Source organism: Panthera pardus, unplaced genomic scaffold (assembly GCF_024362965.1).
Source record: "Panthera pardus isolate Hobbes unplaced genomic scaffold, ASM2436296v1 HiC_scaffold_13, whole genome shotgun sequence".
In the NCBI taxonomy this organism is placed as follows: domain Eukaryota; kingdom Metazoa; phylum Chordata; class Mammalia; order Carnivora; family Felidae; genus Panthera; species Panthera pardus.
In genome coordinates, this window is record NW_026526688.1 from 83,296,133 (window position 1) to 83,315,726 (window position 19,594).

At 33.7% G+C, this 19,594-nt stretch overlaps 1 protein-coding gene across 3 annotated transcripts in view; it reads right to left on the reverse strand.

Annotated features, from left to right (window-relative positions):
• Positions 1-19,594, reverse strand: part of USP38 (ubiquitin specific peptidase 38) — a 68,681-nt gene that overhangs the window by 26,877 nt on the left and 22,210 nt on the right. For 2 of the 3 annotated variants that reach the window (XR_008421660.1, XR_008421659.1), the window contains exons 8-10: positions 17,630-17,736; positions 15,144-16,497; positions 9,298-10,209 (exon numbers count right to left, since the gene is read on the reverse strand). Coding sequence is in view for 1 of the 3 variants with exons in the window: in XM_019420401.2 (XP_019275946.2) it covers positions 10,048-10,209; positions 15,144-16,497; positions 17,630-17,736 (1,623 nt within the window). In the remaining 2 variants the exon portion in view is untranslated. Of the gene's footprint in view, positions 1-8,551; positions 10,210-15,143; positions 16,498-17,629; positions 17,737-19,594 lie in introns of those variants that run through there. The other variant, XM_019420401.2, reaches the window with a different exon arrangement.

Here is a 19,594-nt window from a genome sequence, read left to right on the forward strand (position 1 = left end):
ATTCATTTTCATCCTCTCCAATTTTCTGCAACTCTCCTCTTAGTTCGAACCCATCATTCACCATTGGGGTTCTTGCAATAGTTTCTTAACTGCTTTCTGGCCTCTAGTCTTTTTTTTTTTTTTTTTTTAATGTTTAGTTTTTTTTGAGAGAGAGAGTGTATGAGAGTGAGGGGGACAGGGAGAGAGGCAGAGAAAGAGGAAGACAGAGGATCCAAAGAGGGCTCTGTGCTGACAGCAGAGAGCCCCATATGTGGGGCTCAAACTCATGAACCTGAGATCATGACCTGAGCCAAAGTCGGCATTTAACCAACTGAGCCACCCAGGGTCCCTTGGCCTCTGGTCTTATACTCTACCCTGCTAGGCCAGTCTCAAAAGAACTTCCAAATATAATTAAATTTTCAAGCTTTTCTTGAGGTATAAAAGGCATACAGAAAAGTACAAAATTATAAGTATACAGTTTGATATGTTATATCATAAAATGAACACAACTGGTAAATGAACAACCAGATAAAATCACACTGCAGAAGTTCCCTTCCATGATCCTTTTTGATCACTTCCCTCTTCCTTTTCTCCAAAAGTAATATCCTTACTTCTCACACCCACAAATGACCTGTTTTATATAAATGGAATTGTAAGATTATGCATTCCATTATGTCTGGTTTATTTTCTTCAATATTATGCTTGTGGAATTCATCCATATTAAGATGTATTTCTGGACTTCATTCATTTTCACTGCTGTGCAGGAATTTAACATATGAATATACCATGATTTACCTATTCTACTCTTCATACAGCCTTTGGATATTTCAAGTTTTAGGCTATTATGAATAATACTACTTAGAACATTTAAAATTTTGTTTTGTGCAGACATTTCTATTTAAAAAAAATTTAGTGTTTATTTTTTGAGAGAGAGAGACAGATAGAGACAGAGCGTGAGCAGGGGACAGGCAGAGAGAGAGAGGAAGACACAACTGAAGTAGGCTCCACACTTCAAGCTCAGCACAGAGCCCGATGTAGGGCTCTAACTGTTGACCCATGAGATCATGACCTGAGCTGAAGTTGGACACTCAACTAGCCACCCAGGCGCCCCTTGTACACACATTTCTGTACAATCTATTCCTAGAAGTGAGTTACTGGCTAGTAGAGTATGCATATGCCCAGTTTTGGAAGATAATGCCAAACAGTTTTACAAAGTAGTTTTTATCAGTTTACATTCCTGTAAATAGCATATGAGAGCTTCTGTTCTACATCCTCATCAATGTTTGATTTGTCAATATTTTTTTTCAATGATTATTTTTGAGACAGCAAGAGCGGAGGAGGGGCAGAGAGAGAGGGGGACAGAGGATCTGAAGCGGGCTCTGTGCCAACAGCAGAGAGCCTGGCACAGGGCTCTAATCCATGAATAGTGAGATCATGACCTGAGCTGAAGTCGGATGGTTAACTGACTGACATACTGAGGCATCCCTGATTTGACAATCTTTATTTTTTTACATGATATCCCCCAAATTTCCTTTTATTAGTTTTTTTGTGGGGCTTTTTTCATGTTTAAAAAATTTTTTTAATTTAATTTTTTAATTCAAATTTTACTTAGTTAATATGCAATGCAATATTGGTTTCAGAAGTAGAATTTAGTGATTCATCACTTATGTATAACACCTAGTGCTCATCACAACAAGTGCCCTCCTTAGCACCCATCACCATCTCTCACACATCTCCCTCCATACCATAGTTTGTTCTCTATCATTAAGAGTCTCTTGTGGTTTGTTTCCTTCTCTTCTCTTCCTCCACCACCCCCACTTCCCATATGTTATCTGTTTTGTTTCTTAAATTTCACATATGATAGTGAAATCATATGGTATTTGTTTTTTTCTGATTTATTTCACTTAGCATAAAATATTCTAGCTCCATCCACGTCATGGCAAATGGCAAGATTTCATTATTTTTGCTGGCTAATATTCCATTGTGTGTGTGTGTGTGTGTGTGTGTGTGTACACATATATACCACATCTATTCATCAGTTGATAGAAATTTGGGCTCTCTCCATAGTTTGGCTATTGCTGCTAATTCTGCTATAAGCAGAATTGGGTGCATGTATCCCTTTGAACCTGTTTTTTTGTATCCTTTGACTAAATACCTAATAATACAATTGCTAGATCGTAGGGTAGCTCCATCTTTGGTTACGTGAGGAACGTCCATACTGTTTTCCAGAGTGGCTGCACCAGTTTGCATTCCCACCAACAGCACAAGAGGGTTCTCCTTTCTCTGCATCTTTGCCAACACCAGTTGATTCTTGTGTTGTTAATTATAGCCATTCTGGATTTATCAACCTTTTTAAGTTTATTCTGTGAACATTTAAAGGATTACTGTTGTGCTTTTATTTACATTTCTTGATGATTAATAAGTTCAGCACCTTTTTGTATTAGAAATTTGTTCTTTTGAACTGCCTGCTGAAGTCTTTTTCTCATTTTTCTATTAATTGCCTGTTTTTTTAAATTGATTTGCAGAGTTACTTATATATTCACTTATGAGTTGCAAATATCTTCCATTCCATGGCATTCTTTTCTATTTTTTTTTAAAGTTTATTTATTTTGAGAGAGAAAGCGAGAGAGAGAGAGAGAGGGAGAGAGAGAGAGAGAGAGAGAGAGAGAGAGAATGCACGCCAGCAGGGGGAGGGAGAGAATCCCAAGCAGGCTCCACACTGTCAGGGTAGAGCCTGACTCAGGGCTCGATCTCATGAACTGTGAGATCATGATTTGAGCCAAAATCAAGAGTTGGATGCTTAACTGAGCCAACCAGGCTCATTTTTTTTTCATTCTTAATGGTGTCTTTGATGAACATAAGTTTTTATTTTGTTATCCATTTATCACTGTTTTCCTTCATGACAAAGACTTTTTGGGTCCTATTTAAATCTTTCTATATTCCTAGGTTTTGAAGATATTCTAAGTAATCTTTTAGAAGTGTTATCTTTTCTGCCTTCTAGATTTACAATACACCTGAAGTATATTTTTGTATATAGTATGAGGTAAAGGCTAAATTTCTTTCATTTTACCTGATTATCCAATAGTCCCACTATAATTTATTGTAAAGTTTTCCCTACCACTCTAAAGCACTACTGTTGTCTAGGGTGACCAACTCATTCCAAATTTTCCTAATTTTAGCTCTGAAACTCTGAGACAGCCTCAGTCTCAGGCAAACCGGGATGTATGTCATCTTACTTTTGTTATAAATCTTATGTGTATGTAAGTATAGGTCTATTTCTCAATTCTTTCTCCTGAACAGAATAATAAGCCCACTTTGTCTTTATTTTAGCTTTATAATGACTTATTATCCTGTAAAGAAGGTAATCCTAACTTGTTCTTGATTTTCAAGAATCTTGGCTAATTTTTATAAATTTTCCATTTCTATTTTAGAACCAGCTTCTCAATTAATACAAAAGAAAAAAAAAAAAAAAAAAAGAATCCCAAGATTGGGAATGCATTGATTCTATAGATCAGTTTGAGAAAAATTAGATTTTTATAATATTGAGCTTTCTAAGCCATAATTTATTTGGGTCTACTTTAATTTCCTAAATGTTTTATAGTATTTTGTGTGGAGGTCTTATACATGTATTGTTAGGTTTAAAAAATTTTTTTTATATTATTGTATATAATATCGTTAAATTGTACATTCTAATACTTGTTCCTGTTGTATAGATATACACTTGAATTTTATATATTGGCTTTATATTCAGGGAACTTAAACTTATTAATTCTAAAAGTTTCTATGTAAGCTATATGTAACATTCTTACATTATTTTGGATTTTCAAATAAGTGGCTGGCTCTCACAGCGTATAGTTTGCTGAATTCTGTTTTAGTCCATGTTTATACTTCTTTTCCTGGCAGGGAGTCTCTTGTCTCTATGGTGTGTGCTAGATGCATGGTAGATGCAGCAGAAGATCCAAATTGCTGTTCATGGGCACAGAGTGAGCCTTGAGCTATTCCAAAGCTGTTCCTCCTTTCCTCGATAGTCTGTAAATTGAGTCAATGGTGCCAAATCTATTCCCAGTACTCGTCATTCATTTATGTAGATCCAAGGTTCCATCTGGTATTCTTAAGCCTGAAGATTTTCTTTTTTTCACATTATCATGGGGTGTAAATATTCAAGGAAAAATTCTTGCTGTTGTCTACAAATATCTATTTCACCTTCATTTTGAATGACATTTTCACTGATACAGTGAATATTTACCGGTTCACAATTTTTTTCCTTCTGCACTATTTAGATCTGAGTCATTCCATTACCTTCTAGCTTGCATATTTTCTTATGACTCTTTTTTTTTAAATAAGGAGTCACTATTTTTTAAAAATATTATGTTCTAGTAAATATTTTTGGCATTCTGACCATAATAGTCTCTGTCAAAACTACTCTGCCTTTTTAGTGTGAAAACAGCCACAGACAATAGGTAAACAAGTAGGTGTAGCAGTGTTCCAATAAAACTTTATGAGAAAACGAGGCATGACAGATTTGGCTTGAGGGTTGTGTACAATTTGCTGACCTGTTTTATATGTAATGTGGTTTTATTTTGGCTGCTTTTAAGAATTTATGATTGCTTTTAACTAATTTGATTATGATGTCATTGTATGATTTATGTTATTCTGCTAGGGTTGAGCTTCTTGAATTTTCCACTTTCTTCATTCTGTTCACGTTTTTCTTTACATTCTTTTTTTTTTTAAGTTCATTTACTTATTTTGAGAGAGAGAGACAGAGAGAGAAAGAGATTGTGTATGGAGCATCAGTATGGAGACTGATGTGGGGCTCAATCCCACGTACTGTAAGATCATGATCTGAGCTGAAACCAAGAGTTGATTATTTAACCCAGGTGCCCCTACATTCTTTCAAGCTCCTAGTTTGTCAATTCTCTTTCATAATTTCTGAAACTGTTTTTTTTTTCCCCCCTTAGGTGGTATATTTTCCTCCTTTGAATGCTTGATAATTTTTTATCAGATGCTGGAATTTTACTTTTTTTTTTTTTTTTAATTAGTTTTAGAGAGACAGAAAGCATGCTCAAGCAGGGGAAAGGGGCAGAGAGAGAGAGGGAGAGAGAGAGAGAGAGAGAGAGAGAGAAATCCTAAGTAGGCTCCATGCTGATGATACAGGGCTCCATCCCATTACCCTGGGATCATGACCTGAGCTGAAATCAAGAGTCAGAGGCTCAACTGACTGAGCCACCCAGGTGCCCCTGGAATCTTTCTTAAATGCGAAGTTTATTGTAAAGTGCTGGAGTTAGTATTTGTGCTGCCATTAAATTACTCACAGATGAGTTTGATCCTTTCAAGTCCCACTTTTAATCTTCGTTGGATGTAAATGATCAGCTTTTTCCCTAGGACTAATTTCATTCCACAACTAAACCATGGTCTTTTCAAGCAAAGCATAAGACACAACCCAGGATAAAATGGGAGACTAATCAGTTTGGCAGCTCAGAATGAGAAGACTTGAGCATAGTGAAAGGTGAGCAGCAATGAGTCAACAGAGAGCAGGGAGGGGAGAGTAGAGCAAGGGGAATGGTATGCTAACTGACATTTGCATATACAAATGCCTAGAGATGGCAAGTAATGATTTTGAATAAGAACTATGCAAGATCCAATAGGATTGAGGGAGGACAGAAAGGGAAAAATGGAAGAGATTAAGCTAGTAAAGGAAGTGGAATTTAACTTCCTTTGCTTTAGGAAATGAGTTTGCTCAACTGTTTAGATCATTACCTGTACGTTTTAACAAAGTAGATCTCACTTTTCCTTTTTTTTGAATCATATTTGAAGGGTACAAGAAGTGAAACAGAAATTTTATTTCATAAAATTTATTGGAAGCCTTTATTAATATGTAATTTGCATAAGTCTTTTGCTCACATTTTTCTCCCACTTGTTACTATCTCTCCATTAGAATACCGACTTTGGAGTCCTTAAGCCTTGAGTTAATATCAATTCTGATGTTTAAAAATCTCAATTTTTAATTTTTTAGCTGCATGATTTTGAGCAAATTCCTTCATAAGACTATTTATTCAAGTGTAAAGGGCTTAGGGAGAGCAAAGTTATGAGAAAAAACACACAGAAATGTCAACCAGTCTCCAGCACATGGTAGAAACTCAACACATTAGTCCTTTTGGATAAAAGCACCAGGAAAAAAACTCCTTTTCTAGCCCAGAAGTTCTCAACCAAGGAGGCACATCAAAATCACATGAAGAATTTCAAAAAAATATTGATGTTCAATCCTCACATAATTTAATTGGTGTGGGGTGAAGACTGGATATGCTATTATTTTTTATAAACTCTCCAAGTGATTTTAACATGAATGCAAGGTTGAAAACTGATCTAGCTAGAGACAACTTTTTCATCTCTCTGAAATTCAAAGGCTGTGTGTTTGTGTGTGTATGTGTGTACATGTGTCTAGCACACAAAGCAAAATGTGAAAACATAAGATCTATTACGAGAAAAACAACTGCAGGCCATAATTGACACTGAGGAGTGCTGGCAACACACTTGGCTGACTTCTTAGATTCTGTTTTCAATGTCAAATCCACACTGGTTATATAACATTGGGGCTAAAGGTTTTACATAACAAATCCCTTTGAATTTGTAAAACCCAGATTGTTGATTTTATAAAAATCTTTATTTCATTTCTTTAAAAATTATTTCTATAGCAATTTCTTTACAAGATAGCTTTTTTATAAAGCACTGTTTACTTTATATCTTTGTTTTTCAAATCCCCCATTCATTTTGAGATTCTAAAAAGAACTCTATAAAAAAATTAATGTAAAATGAAATAAGGCTAACACTATGATGGAAAGTGACGGTTTGGTAAATACTTAAGAATGTATATATATGGAGCAACTGCTATTTTAAATTTATTTTTTAAGTTTCATTGAGATAATTTTTAATTTAAATTTGCTAGTTGTTGTACTTTAGCTTCTTAGATTACATTACCCAAATTAACCTTACTTCTCCAGATGACGTTACTGAGTTGTTAATAGAAGTCAGCTAATACTTCCTAATAAGTTTTTATAAAATGTGAATAACTTATCCTTCTTTACTTTAGTAATAGTTTTAGAAATCTAAACTCATTAGCAGAGGATGAAAGGATATAGAAAGTATAGCATTCATATGAGAAAAGATACCATACATAAGTGTGCACTATTATTTCTTCTGAAACAATCACTTAAAAAACTCTTTGTATAGAGTATATTATGTGAAGTGCACAATCACAGGAAAAAGATATACTGAGAATTAAGAACTGTAACAACGTATATGACATCAAAATGGTAATTTCCATTAAGATTTGAATACTAGACAGACTGTACCAATTTTGTTTTTCTTCAACTGTCCTTCCTGCACACTCAAGAAGCATTCAGAAAGCTTTTAAAGAGGAAGTATACAAAAAGACAACTACTTTTGTAAATAAACATTATCATAAAAAGAACAAAACTAATTGAAGAAGATTTAGATGAGCTTACAACTTAGTTTTTAAATATTTTTTGTTCTTTCTAGATAGGAGTTAATAATAGGCTTTTGGAACCTGTTACAAGGACCCCCAATACCTCTAGACATCACGAGGGATCTTTATTTCTACATCCAAAAGATTCTTCTGGAATCTTAAGGTATGGAGACAAAAGTCAGATCTCTAGCCCAATGTTGCTTTGTTTCTGATTATTTAGCGAGAAGAGAGGTGGAAATAGAATTTGCAAGAGGAAGAAGAAAGCACAAGGGTTAGGAAAATGGGAAATGGAGCTTCTGGTTATTCTGGTTTCAATTTCAGCAAATGATTAATGTTATTACATTTTTAATCTTAAAAGTCTTTAATTTCAAGTCTTTGGTATTGGTATGAAATTATCATCTGCATAGTCCCCAGTATTCTTATATAACTAAAATTTATATCTTAAAAATTTTTTTTAATGTTTTATCTATTTGAGAGAGAGAGGGATAGAGAGGGAGGGAGAAGGAGGGAGAGGGAGGGAGGGAGAGAGGGAGGGAGGGAGAGGGGAGGGAGAGAGGGAGAGAGAGAGAGAGAGAGAGAGAAAATGAACAGGGGAAGCACAGAGAGGGAGACATACAATCTGAAGCAGGCTCCAGGCTCTGAGTTGTCAGCATGGAGTCCGACGCGGGGCTTGAACTCACAAACAAATCATGACCTGGGCCGAAGCCGGATGCTTAACCAACTGAACCACCCAGCCGCCCCTAAAATTTTATCTTTTTCTCATTTTGAAAATTCTATATTACCTTGACACATAAAATCCTTGAATTGTTTGGTATTCATAAATAAAATCATGTGTAGGTCTGTCTTTAAGAAAGTTCCCAGAAGTAGCTGAGCCCAGTATTAATACAGCAAGTATTAAATGACCTCACCAATTTCAATAAATACTAACACTGATTAATCATTAATAAATCATTAATTAGCCAGTGGATAACTGAACACAAAGGGTAGCTTAGGAATTCACTATTAAGATAAGAGGAAGCTCACAGGAAAGACAGTGTGATAAAAATTTGTCTGTTTCATTCAATTATAGAAAAGACAAATCTCAACAAATGCTGCAAAGAAGGTCCAATTTTAATCCAATCAGGTTTCCTAATTTTCCTGGTGACTGGAAACAAGTTAGAAGTGGGACATAGTGGAATGAAGATGAGGAGTTCTGCTTTTAACTACCCCATTAAAAGCTCGGGAAAAAGATAAACTCCAAATCACCAAAGAACAGTCTTTCCTTAAAATGTTTTCAAAATAAATATGAGACCAATTTCAGAACAATGATTGTACAATCATGGATAAGTTAAAAACCTTTAGGAAAGGGGACAACTGGGATAACTCTTGAATATGTACAATCAAGACCCAGGAGAACTGACTTGTTTCCCATTCTCTGGTAAAAGAAAATGTGGGATAGTAGGGTCTGACATTTTACCGTTTTATCTGAAACTATGAGACAGAAACAACTGTGCAAAACACAAGATTCAAATGGAAAAAAAAAAAAACCCAAATGTACAACTCTAGAAATATGCAATTGATGTTTAATAATCTGAAGATTAACAAAATCAAAGATTTTTTTACTTGACTAGGTTCATTTCCTCTGAATTCTTCTAAGATTTAAAAATAATCTATCACACTTATTGATTTAGAACCATCAGATTTTACTTCAGGAAAATCTAATACCTTTCAAAAAGTTATAATTTTAATGTTAACACAAAAAATTACTTCCTAACATTTCATTTTTAAAAAACTTTTCCGCAGCCAAAGATTCCTATTTTTGAATTACAGTACTGCAAGGCACATACAGAACTCACCTCCTTCAAAACACAGAGAAGATATACTCCCTGAAATAGAATTTTAAAATCCTTAAACAATTAGAAATACTACAAAGTTAGCAATCTTTAGGTAAAAATGTTGTTTCTACAGGATCATGCACCTTTCTTAAAATCAATTCAGCATATATGTATAAATAATCCTTTTTTAAAACATTTGTACTTGAAATGCAGATACAGTGATGCTGAGGACAGCACTAAACAAAAACCTGAAACGTACTATAGTTGATAAGTTTTATGTTATTGCCTTCATTAGAGACTGTATTATCTTTAGCATTTTAAGAGATCTGAATTTCATAATGGGGTAATATACAGGAAACAAAATTTTTTCCATCATTTCTAGCATCAATTCTTTTATAAAAGAGGCTAAATGAGTTATACTTTTTGTTTAGTAAAACTGAGAATGAGATCATTTAAATGCCTCTACTAAATTTAATGCAGCTTAATTAGGGACCAGGTACATACTTTCCTCTGAAAATTTTTGGTCAAGCATGTCTAACCATAAAAGTAAATGGAATTTTAAGAGGTAGTTTTTTTTTTTTTCCCATGATGCATCTGTTAATAAATGTATTGTCAAGAAAATAAAAACAAGCACTGAGTGTGTTTTCTTAAAGTAAAAGGGTCTAATGAAAAGAAAAATAAAAGATAGGTATGATATTTGTTACAATCTGACATTTTAACAGTCATAGTAATAGATGTTTTGTGACCAGTGCATTTTGGATTCTCTCAGGATTAAAATACGAGTCTGCCAACAGTATTAAATCCTCCTCCACCCCCTCCACCAGTTGGTCCACAGCTTCCTGGTGGGTCATTGTCATCAAATCCATTGGGCCGAAATGAACATGAGGCAGATGCAGCTTGTAGGGCCCGGGCACGAGCGTTCAACTCTTGTTCCTAAATTTAAAAAGAATTTTTATAAAATTAAAACCCTAAACACAGTGGATGAGTATATCATCTACATACATTTTAAAACTGACTTAATCCTTAATAAGCATCCCTTAAATTTCAGTATTTTAAAAAATATTTACTATATTAATCCCTGTCAAATCTTACTAAAGTACGTAATCACAGATGGAACAAATAAGAATGCAAAATCCTGGGGTAACTCTACAGAATGACAGATCCTAAAGGCCATTCTGTTCAATACCTCAGTTTGCAGAAGAGAAAACTGAAGCCCCACATCCTAAAATTCCTCTTTGGAAATATTAGTGTTCTTGCAAATACTCATCAACACATATGGGAATAGATTTCCTTTCTAATATACTGAATGTAGAATTTAAAGGTTATGACGATGGATTATCTACTCTTTATCAAGTGGGGCTATTTTGTAAGTGGGTGATAAAAGGTATAAATAATGAAAAATCACTGAATGTTTCCTACCCTTAGAATACTTCTCAGTAAATAAAAGTAATATTTCAATAACATTCTTAAAGAAAATGGAGCCTATCTTCTTACAGTATTACTTAAAACTTTTCCCTACCAGTATCATAACTTTTATCAGGAACCAGTCATATTCATTTATGTGCCAGACACATATTAGGTGCTCAGTAAATATTAATGATCATAGATTAGAACACTATTAGCTACTTAGCCTCAAAAGAAGCAAATGTAAATAAATAATGGCAAATTCATTTGGCAAGGTGTCAAACCGCATTCTATAACTGGTACAAACTCCTTGGAAAAAAACACAAAATATTCTGGCATATGCCCATTTTTCTGGGAAACGGTCTATAACTTTCAAATGAAGTCAATGTCAATAAGGTCTAGAAGACACTTTTAATGTGTTAGGCATAATCATCCTGAAGAACTTAAAAATAATTTAACAGTAATCATGAAAACTATACTATTTCCAATTTTCAGATAAGCCCAGTTACTTTGCTCCAACTGGCAAGGTAGTGTTATAGTTTTTAGCTACTTTTTTTAGTTAACTAAAAAAAGCATCTTCACAAGATGCCCAATTTTTTATTATGGAGTAAACCACCAGGCTTACTTGGACATCTATTTTTCACATTATGAACCCCTAATTTCTCAGTAGCATATAGCAACAGCTGTGTGATTCCCAATAGAAAAGATGATAAAGAATCACATACTTTTATAGCTGAATTTGACCTTACATAAAAAAATCCTTGTAACAGAATGGTCTAATTAACCAGTCTCTGGCAGGGCTTAGACAGGCTTTTAAAACTTAATTTGTAAGATACTTCTCAAAAACCTTTTTTTTTTTTTTTTTTTCCATTTACTGTGCTGGTTCCTCTGTATAATGTTTTTCAAGAGACAGTTTATTTTTTAATCTGTGAAAATAAAATAAGAATTTTAAATAGAATAAAATTTTTAGTTTTACAGGTAGAAAATAAAAGCTATGGATATGTAAGAAATAGATACAAAATAAGAAACAAAATCCTCATTGCTCTAGCTCTATAACCTACTAAAGTATCCAAACAAGCAATGAAAATCTGACTCTGTGTCTAAGATCTGGTTTCAGATAGAGATCATGTTCCCTAATGAAATAAATAAAACTGAATATGCAAGGTAGAGTTCAAGAAGTTCTGCTCCCAAAAGATAAGGCAAATTTCATTAAAAAGTAATCCCACCCCCCCAGAAGTAGTGTTAAAGGACATACATAATACAAAATTAACTTCATTGCTTCTGAGACACATGAAAACTGTATTATATTTCAAGACAGAGATTCCCAAGGAAGGAATATTCCTTTTTTGCTTTCTTATCTACTTATATAAATACATAGCTGACAGACAAAAATGTAGGATATTCTGTTTTCAGAAAATAAACTTAATGGATAGAAGCAGGGAAAACTGCCTTTCATTTTCTTTTAATATAGATGTGAGCATTGTGTGACATTGTGACATTGTATGTAAAAAAATATGATTCTCATAGCATCTAGAATTTATATTCCAATTTTACATCAGGTATTAAAATCAGTTATTTCAGTAGTGGACTTGGCTTCGAGTTAGTTACTGTTGCTTTGGGACAAATAACTTTCAGAATATTTAGATCTCTCACTCAAGTAACTATGTTAACGTTACAATAATCCATCTTTTATTTTTCTTTAAACTACACATATATATTACGTATACTCTTCTGTATGTACAATAAAGAAAAATACTAAGACATTAAGCTACCATGTCTTCTAAAGAAACAGGAAAGAAACCAAACAGGAAAGGACAGAAGCTCTGTCTGTAGTTGATGCGGGACATGTGGGGATAGCTGGTGATCTTCACAGTGCCGTGCTGGTGCTACTTTCATAATCTTTGTCTCACTGGATCCTAAACAAAAGCATAATTTTTATAGTCCAGACACTAAAATAATAGAGATACTCCTTATGGAAGTTGGACTGAAGGGAAAGAAAGAAAGAAAGAAAGAAAGAAAGAAAGAAAGAAAGAAAGAAAGAAAGAAAGAAAGAAGCCCTTCCCCAAATTTACTTCGAGATCCACAATCTGTACTGCGATCCTATGTGCACACACAGGCTATGACACACACAGAAAATGGTTTGGTCATACAGGATTTTTTGCCCAGGCTTTTCAAAACTACTAATCTCACCGTTTCTTTCTAACACATGTCAATCTAGATGTGATTTTAGTAAACTTTAAAAATGGAATCCCAAAAAGAGCTTGTTAAAATGATACAAGATAAAGTTCTAATGTAATGTGAAAAACTAGAAAAGTAGCTACCCTATATGTACTAAACTGGTAAATTCATTTGCAGCACTACTTAGTAGCAAAGGAACTCAAAATGTCCACTCCACATCCTTACTTTACTTAGACTGGATTAAATTTTTATAATTGTTTTACAAATAGGTATAAAGCTGTATCTTAAAACTAACATATTCTTGACACAGCAATCTATTTTAAAGCATTATTACTATGAAATGAGCACAGACTTTGAACTATATCTCAAAAATGTAAAAAAAAAAAAAGAAAATAAGAACAAAACCATATATATACACGTTCCACGTGTTCAAAACAACATAGTCTCTTAACACAAACTTAAAATACTAGGATGATTCAGTTAAATAGTATGAGTAGTGAGAACCATCACAATTCAAATCAGCACAAATCAATTACATTATTGTATTTAAAAGCAAATAAGACAAATATAAATGTTTAAGTTTCTAAATAAGAGTTGAGTATTTATAATTTGCTTTAAAAAGGTACTTTGGTAATAAGCTTTGACTTAATAGCCTGTCTTAATACTGGAACATAAAAATCTTAATGTAAGATTTGGCAGTATCATTTTTACATTAAACAACTTGCCAATTTGAGACTTACGATGGAATTTAGAACAATTGCAAACACTGAAAAACTGAATTAACAAAGTACATAATAGTTTCCTTTATAGTGACATAAAGGCCTTAAAACAATAATGAAAAGAATGGCTCCTCACACTCAGATATTGTAAATATTGTCATGGGGTAAATAGTAAGAATAAGAAAATCATTTAGAGGTAGGCTGTAATGAAGTAGTTGTTATGGTTATAAGAGTTTTTGGCAATCCAATCACAGAAACAGAGCAGTTCCTCATCTTTTTAAAACCCATGTCCCCCCTTTGATAAATATGCTATTTTACTCAATCATTGATAAATAATCTGCATATTGCTATAAATCAAGATTGCACTGAATCTTATTTTCTAGATTTTAAATTACAGAAAATTCCTATTCCAACCTAACCCTCTTGCCCTTACTCCTATTCTCTAATCTTCAAGAATCATGACTATTAATATCTAGTGCTTATTTGAAATCTAGCAAGAAGGATAGGGTTGAATACATTCTATTACCTTGATCATAAGCCTTCTGACTGGATGTAAGAATCTTTGGTGGTAAATCAGGTTTAATAAATATTCTGAGTTTCTAATTTTTTTCTGTGAAATTTATTATTTTTGTGTGACTCTAGAACATTGCCATACTCGTTTAACAATATATCATGTATCATTATTTGAATATTTTATAATGCAGTCAATTTGAAGACCTTTGAGAAAACTTTCCTCTCAAAATAAATACTATAGTGACCCAATTCTTCTCTTACTCCATCTGTATTTTTCAGCTTTCTGAGTTTCAAACACAAGATTTTTAGAGCTTACTTATGTAAACTCATAAAATCACTTGGACTACCCAATGAATATACCTACAATTTCACTGATAATTTAGTTTTGGTCCTTATGCTGGTAACAAGTTGGCAGGTTTCAAAGAAAAACACTTGCAGCAAGGTCTTTATTAACTTTTAAGTAATAAAATCACTAACTTCCTGCAAAAAGTATATTTGTAAGTAAGTTCAGCTCATATGAAACCTTTGTTCCATGGCTTTTATACACTAATTATTCTATTATCTTTTTGGTTTTATTGCTTAAGTCTTTAAAGAATACAAATACCTTTTTTTACATATTCTACCTTGCAGTGTCTTTTATCTTACTCACCCGAATGTTAATAATTACCCTTAAAATATTTATACAATAGTCTAGAAGGAGTAAATACCAAACAGTAGTTGTTTCCCCTGGTAGGTAGGATTGAAGGGAAGAGGGAACTTCCTATATTTCAGTATGGAATGATTTTACAATGATCACATCTTTTGTAAATTAAAGACAAGTGAGGTCTTTCACACTGCATCTAATTGCAACTATTCATAATTAATTCATAACATTAGAAAGCAAGATAATTTATATAGGCTGAACCCATTTCACATAAACCCAGACTCAAATTTCAGAATTACTACTCTGTAAATTCCTTGAAAATGTCTAAGTTGGGTTTTAAAATTAGGGCACTCACTTCACCACTGTCAATTGCTTCACCATAAATGATGAAGCGTATGTTTCCAACTTACCTGTAAATATAGTTTATTGTCTTTTGTTATAGCATCCATAAGTTCTTTCTGTAGAGGTGGGTCGCCATTTACCCAGAGTCCACTGGTTGAATTGTTACCACTTAAACTATTAGTGCTACTCTGTTTTTTATACAAAAGCACATAAGCTGTGTCCTTTGGAAACCTACTTGTAATTTTCTGCACTGACTGAAATGAAGTAAATGTCACTCTGCTGTCATTAAATAAAAACCATTCTTTTGACATTTCCTTATTTTCTAAATCTTGTTCAATAACTGCACTGGGACTATTTCTCCCGAGTAAATGACTCTGGGAGGACGCTAATGCCAGAGTTTCAGACTGGTGGCACATCTGGTATGAGGACTCTGTACCCGTGATGTTTCTGGCATAAGAATAGTAATGCCCACTTTCAGAGGAGATACCAGAGTGAACGACAACAGAACTTAACAGATACGGCACCAATCTGGAGCAGCAAGCTTCTTCAGTTCCAGAAGACTTTAATTTTTTAGCTAGGTTCTCACTAATATCAGTGAAGTCAACATCTATCGACCAACTTTCTGACAATGAAGAGAAAGTAGTTCTTTTAACTGGCAACTCCAAAACCAGTGGCAGGGACACGTTGTCTAAGATTTTTCTTCTCACATGATACTTCTGATCATATGAAAATCTCAGGAGAGTTAGAATAAGGTATTCAGGCTCCTCTGTGATTTGCATAGTTTTCTCGGCATTCTGCAGAGAGGCACAGTTTTCACAATAATACTGGTTGTCGCCAGTAAGAATCTCTGGAGCCAAAAAATAATTTAGTAAGTCGGTGACTGAAGGTGTGCTTCCACCTCCTGGTCTCTGAGGTACATCTTTATTAACAAGAATCTTGCTAGATTCATGAGGGACAGAAGTGTTATCAGTACAGCAAAACTCATCAGGAGGACTGCGTGACATTCTTTCATTCACAGCTGAATCACAAACAAAGGCAGCTGTTGCTGGACTATAAACTCCTGGTTCTTCTGAAGGTATACTGGCTTGCATTAGATCTCCATCTTGTGTATTGGGTGATGATGCTGCATCTTGAAAAGATAAATTTTCGATACAAGAGGAAGGACAAAAGGCCAGTGAAAGATCAGTAAAGGCTTCCACTTTTTGTGAGGTACTCCTGCAGTTCAAACAACATATGTGAGTTCGTAGTTTTCCTCCAAACATTTTTTCTATTAAAGTCTTCTCACCCTCACTTGTGCAAGGGCTCTCTGTTAGTACAGCTGCCTTGCTCGCCACTTCCTGGAAAGAAGTTTCATTGCACCCCAGACTTGAAGGAGGCTTGTGTGAGGACTGAACTTGCAAGATCTTTTCTTCTTCATGTAGCCTGCAGGAGAGTATATCATTATATAGCTACTTCACTTAAGTTTAAATGTCACTTATTTAAAAATATTGGGGCCTTATATGAACAGCCAAATTATTTTTATCAAATATAATGCTTAATGTAAAAAATCAAGTTTCTCCTCTTTCAATCAATAGGACCACTGAATAGTTTGAGAATGTAGATTACAAGTTAGGGGTTATCACTACCTTATATTCTCATACTTTCTTTAGTAAATTATATATGCCTATTATTTATCTTCTGTATCTTTGTCTGCCTGACATCTCATAGAAAGCCTGGAATAAAGAAACCACTCAACATGCCCTTACCTGAATCAACGGAAGATTGCATATGTTGAGTTCAACTAACTTTACTAGTCATTTACGTAACAGAAGGGAGGCAATCACAAAGAGAAGGAAAAAGATATAGGTTTTACTAACTAAGTGGTAAGGAGACCATTAAATATACCAAACCCATCTAAATATGAACTGGTCTAAAGGAGCAAATATTAAATTTTTTGGTCTCAGGACCCCTTTATACTCCTAAAAGTAATTGAGGAACCCAAGAGCTTTCATTCGTGTGGTTATATCCACCAGTATTTACTGTATTCAAAAGCTGAGAATAAAAGTAATATTTAAAAACAATAATAAAGCCATTACATGTTAATGTTAATAATATTATGAAAAAGTTATATTTTCTAAAACCCAAAAATTTAGTGAGAAGAATGGCATTGTTTTATATTTTGCAAATATTTCAAGTATCTGGCTTAATAAGAAGGCAGCTGGATCCTTGTATCATTCAATCTATTGTGATATGTTGTTCTGGATGAAGCATATGAAGAAAATCTGGCCTCAATTACAGATCTACAGATAAAGAGTTAGAAGGGAAGACCCCTGAAAATGTTTGACGAACCCACAGGAGGTCTTTGTACTACACTATGAGAACAGCTGTTCCAAAGTAAGAAAATCAACAAAAGAAACCAAATTAAAAACAAAAGTACACTTAAATACATACAATGAATGCAAGGTATTTTAAAGATTAACACTTGAAATATATTTTTAAAGGCAAAACCAATATGCTACAGAAATAATCTGTTATGAAAGAAAATTTAAATCATAACTTTAAAAATGCTTTTTACCTGTCTAGCAGAAACCTGAGGTATTCAGAACAGTCTTGCTGTGATCTGGGGGTAAACCATGGAGGTCTGGAAGCCTCAAAGAACACCCGAGGTGCATATGCTTCTCTCTTTTGATATCAGTAGAGAAAATACAAGGAAGTGATTCTCACACCATGAATCAAATAACTGAAATCTTAATATAAGTTTAATAAAATTACACTGTGCTTAACCTTACTACAAAGTGCTACAACTAAATTTAGGTAATCTTCAGTCACAACTTCTCATTCTGCAGGTAAGAATTATCATCTAAAGAAACAGGTGACTTGCCCAAGGTCATACAGCTAAATTAGTGCCAGAGGGAGCCAATTAGAACCCAGATCTCTCGAACACTTAATATAATGTTACTGGCATTATCCCTCCTATGACAGTCATGTGCTTGAGTCCATAATTTTTTGAAAAACCAAATTTGAAAAAGACATGTTAATATCTATATATAATTATATATCTATATATAAATATATCCAATATATATTTTGGATAAAGTAATAAGGGGAAAACTCTATAGGGCCATGCATATCTACTTTGGGTGAAAATTTCTTTGACCAGGTACACATTTCATAAATGTACAGAATGTAAGCACTATGTTTAGGGTCCTTGTTGATTTTATTTTTTTAGCATGGAGTTTAGTGAAATGGTTGCTTATGGACTTTGTAGCAATCTTGGTTCAAATCCTAGATTCTGCAACAACAAAAAGGAATTAAAAGGGCATCTGAAAAGATGTGATTATAACTTGAAACTTTAGAATTCTGACATTTTGAATGTATGTGGTATATAGCAGAATCCTCAGTTAAGAAAAAACTTATCAAAGTATGCGTATTGATAGTATTTTGAAGGAACGAACTTTAGCATACTGACTGAACATGAGTTCTAGAGTCATTTAGTTCACATCCCCACTTGTCACTTGTTAGCATGACCTTGAAAAGCATGTGACATAAACTCACTTCCTTCATCTATAAAACAAGGATACTATCTTATTACCTCATAGATGGTTTTTGAGGATTAAGAGATAATACATGTAAACTACTTTGCACAGAAGCTAGGCAAATTTAAATGCTCATTGCATGTTAGCTTTATCAACTAAAAAAAAAAAAAGACGACTTTTCAATTATATAGGGCAATCTACCTACTAAAATAATCCTTGTTGGCTTGCTATCAGACAGGGTCTCAACTGTGACAGAACTTTAATTAGGTTCTCTTGTGTGTTCTTTCTTCTTTTCTAGGGAACATGGAACCCTCCTATGGTGTTTTCTAACAACTATGGTTTAATAATGTAATACAGTACACAATATAGTATATGTAAGGTATTTACATCTACATATACACAGATATATATCATATACGATATGCAGTAAACGTAGACTAGTGATAAAGCAAATATATAAGTCAATTTACTTGGAAAAATACTATTTGCCAGTTGGAGGGTAGAGATTTCATCTCCCTTGATCCCGGGATGTTAAATTTAATTTGTGAACATACTTCCCTCAGAAAGTGAATAATAAAATTATCTCTGAGTATATTGCTACTTATAGGCCATCGCTCATATGTTAATTTTTTTCCATTTAAAAAGTTATACTTGAGCTATTTCATAGCTTGTAGATAGGAAACAAGGTATTCTTATCAACTCATCCCACCAATCTTGAAGCTATCTTTCTGCCTCTACCTACCTACTCCTTAGACCTCTATGAAACTAACATAATCAGAGCAACACCAGGAAATAATATACATCATTTATAAATGATATATATATATCATTCATATGTATTGCTCAAAACTTAAAGTTCCTTGAGCATAAGGATTCCTCTTTGAATACTTATCAGACTCCATATTGTGTCTCTCAAAAATGTCTATTGAATGAATGTTTACTACATGTGACTTTCTTGCCAGTAGCATAAATTCACTTCCTTGGATTAATGTGTGGATGTAAAA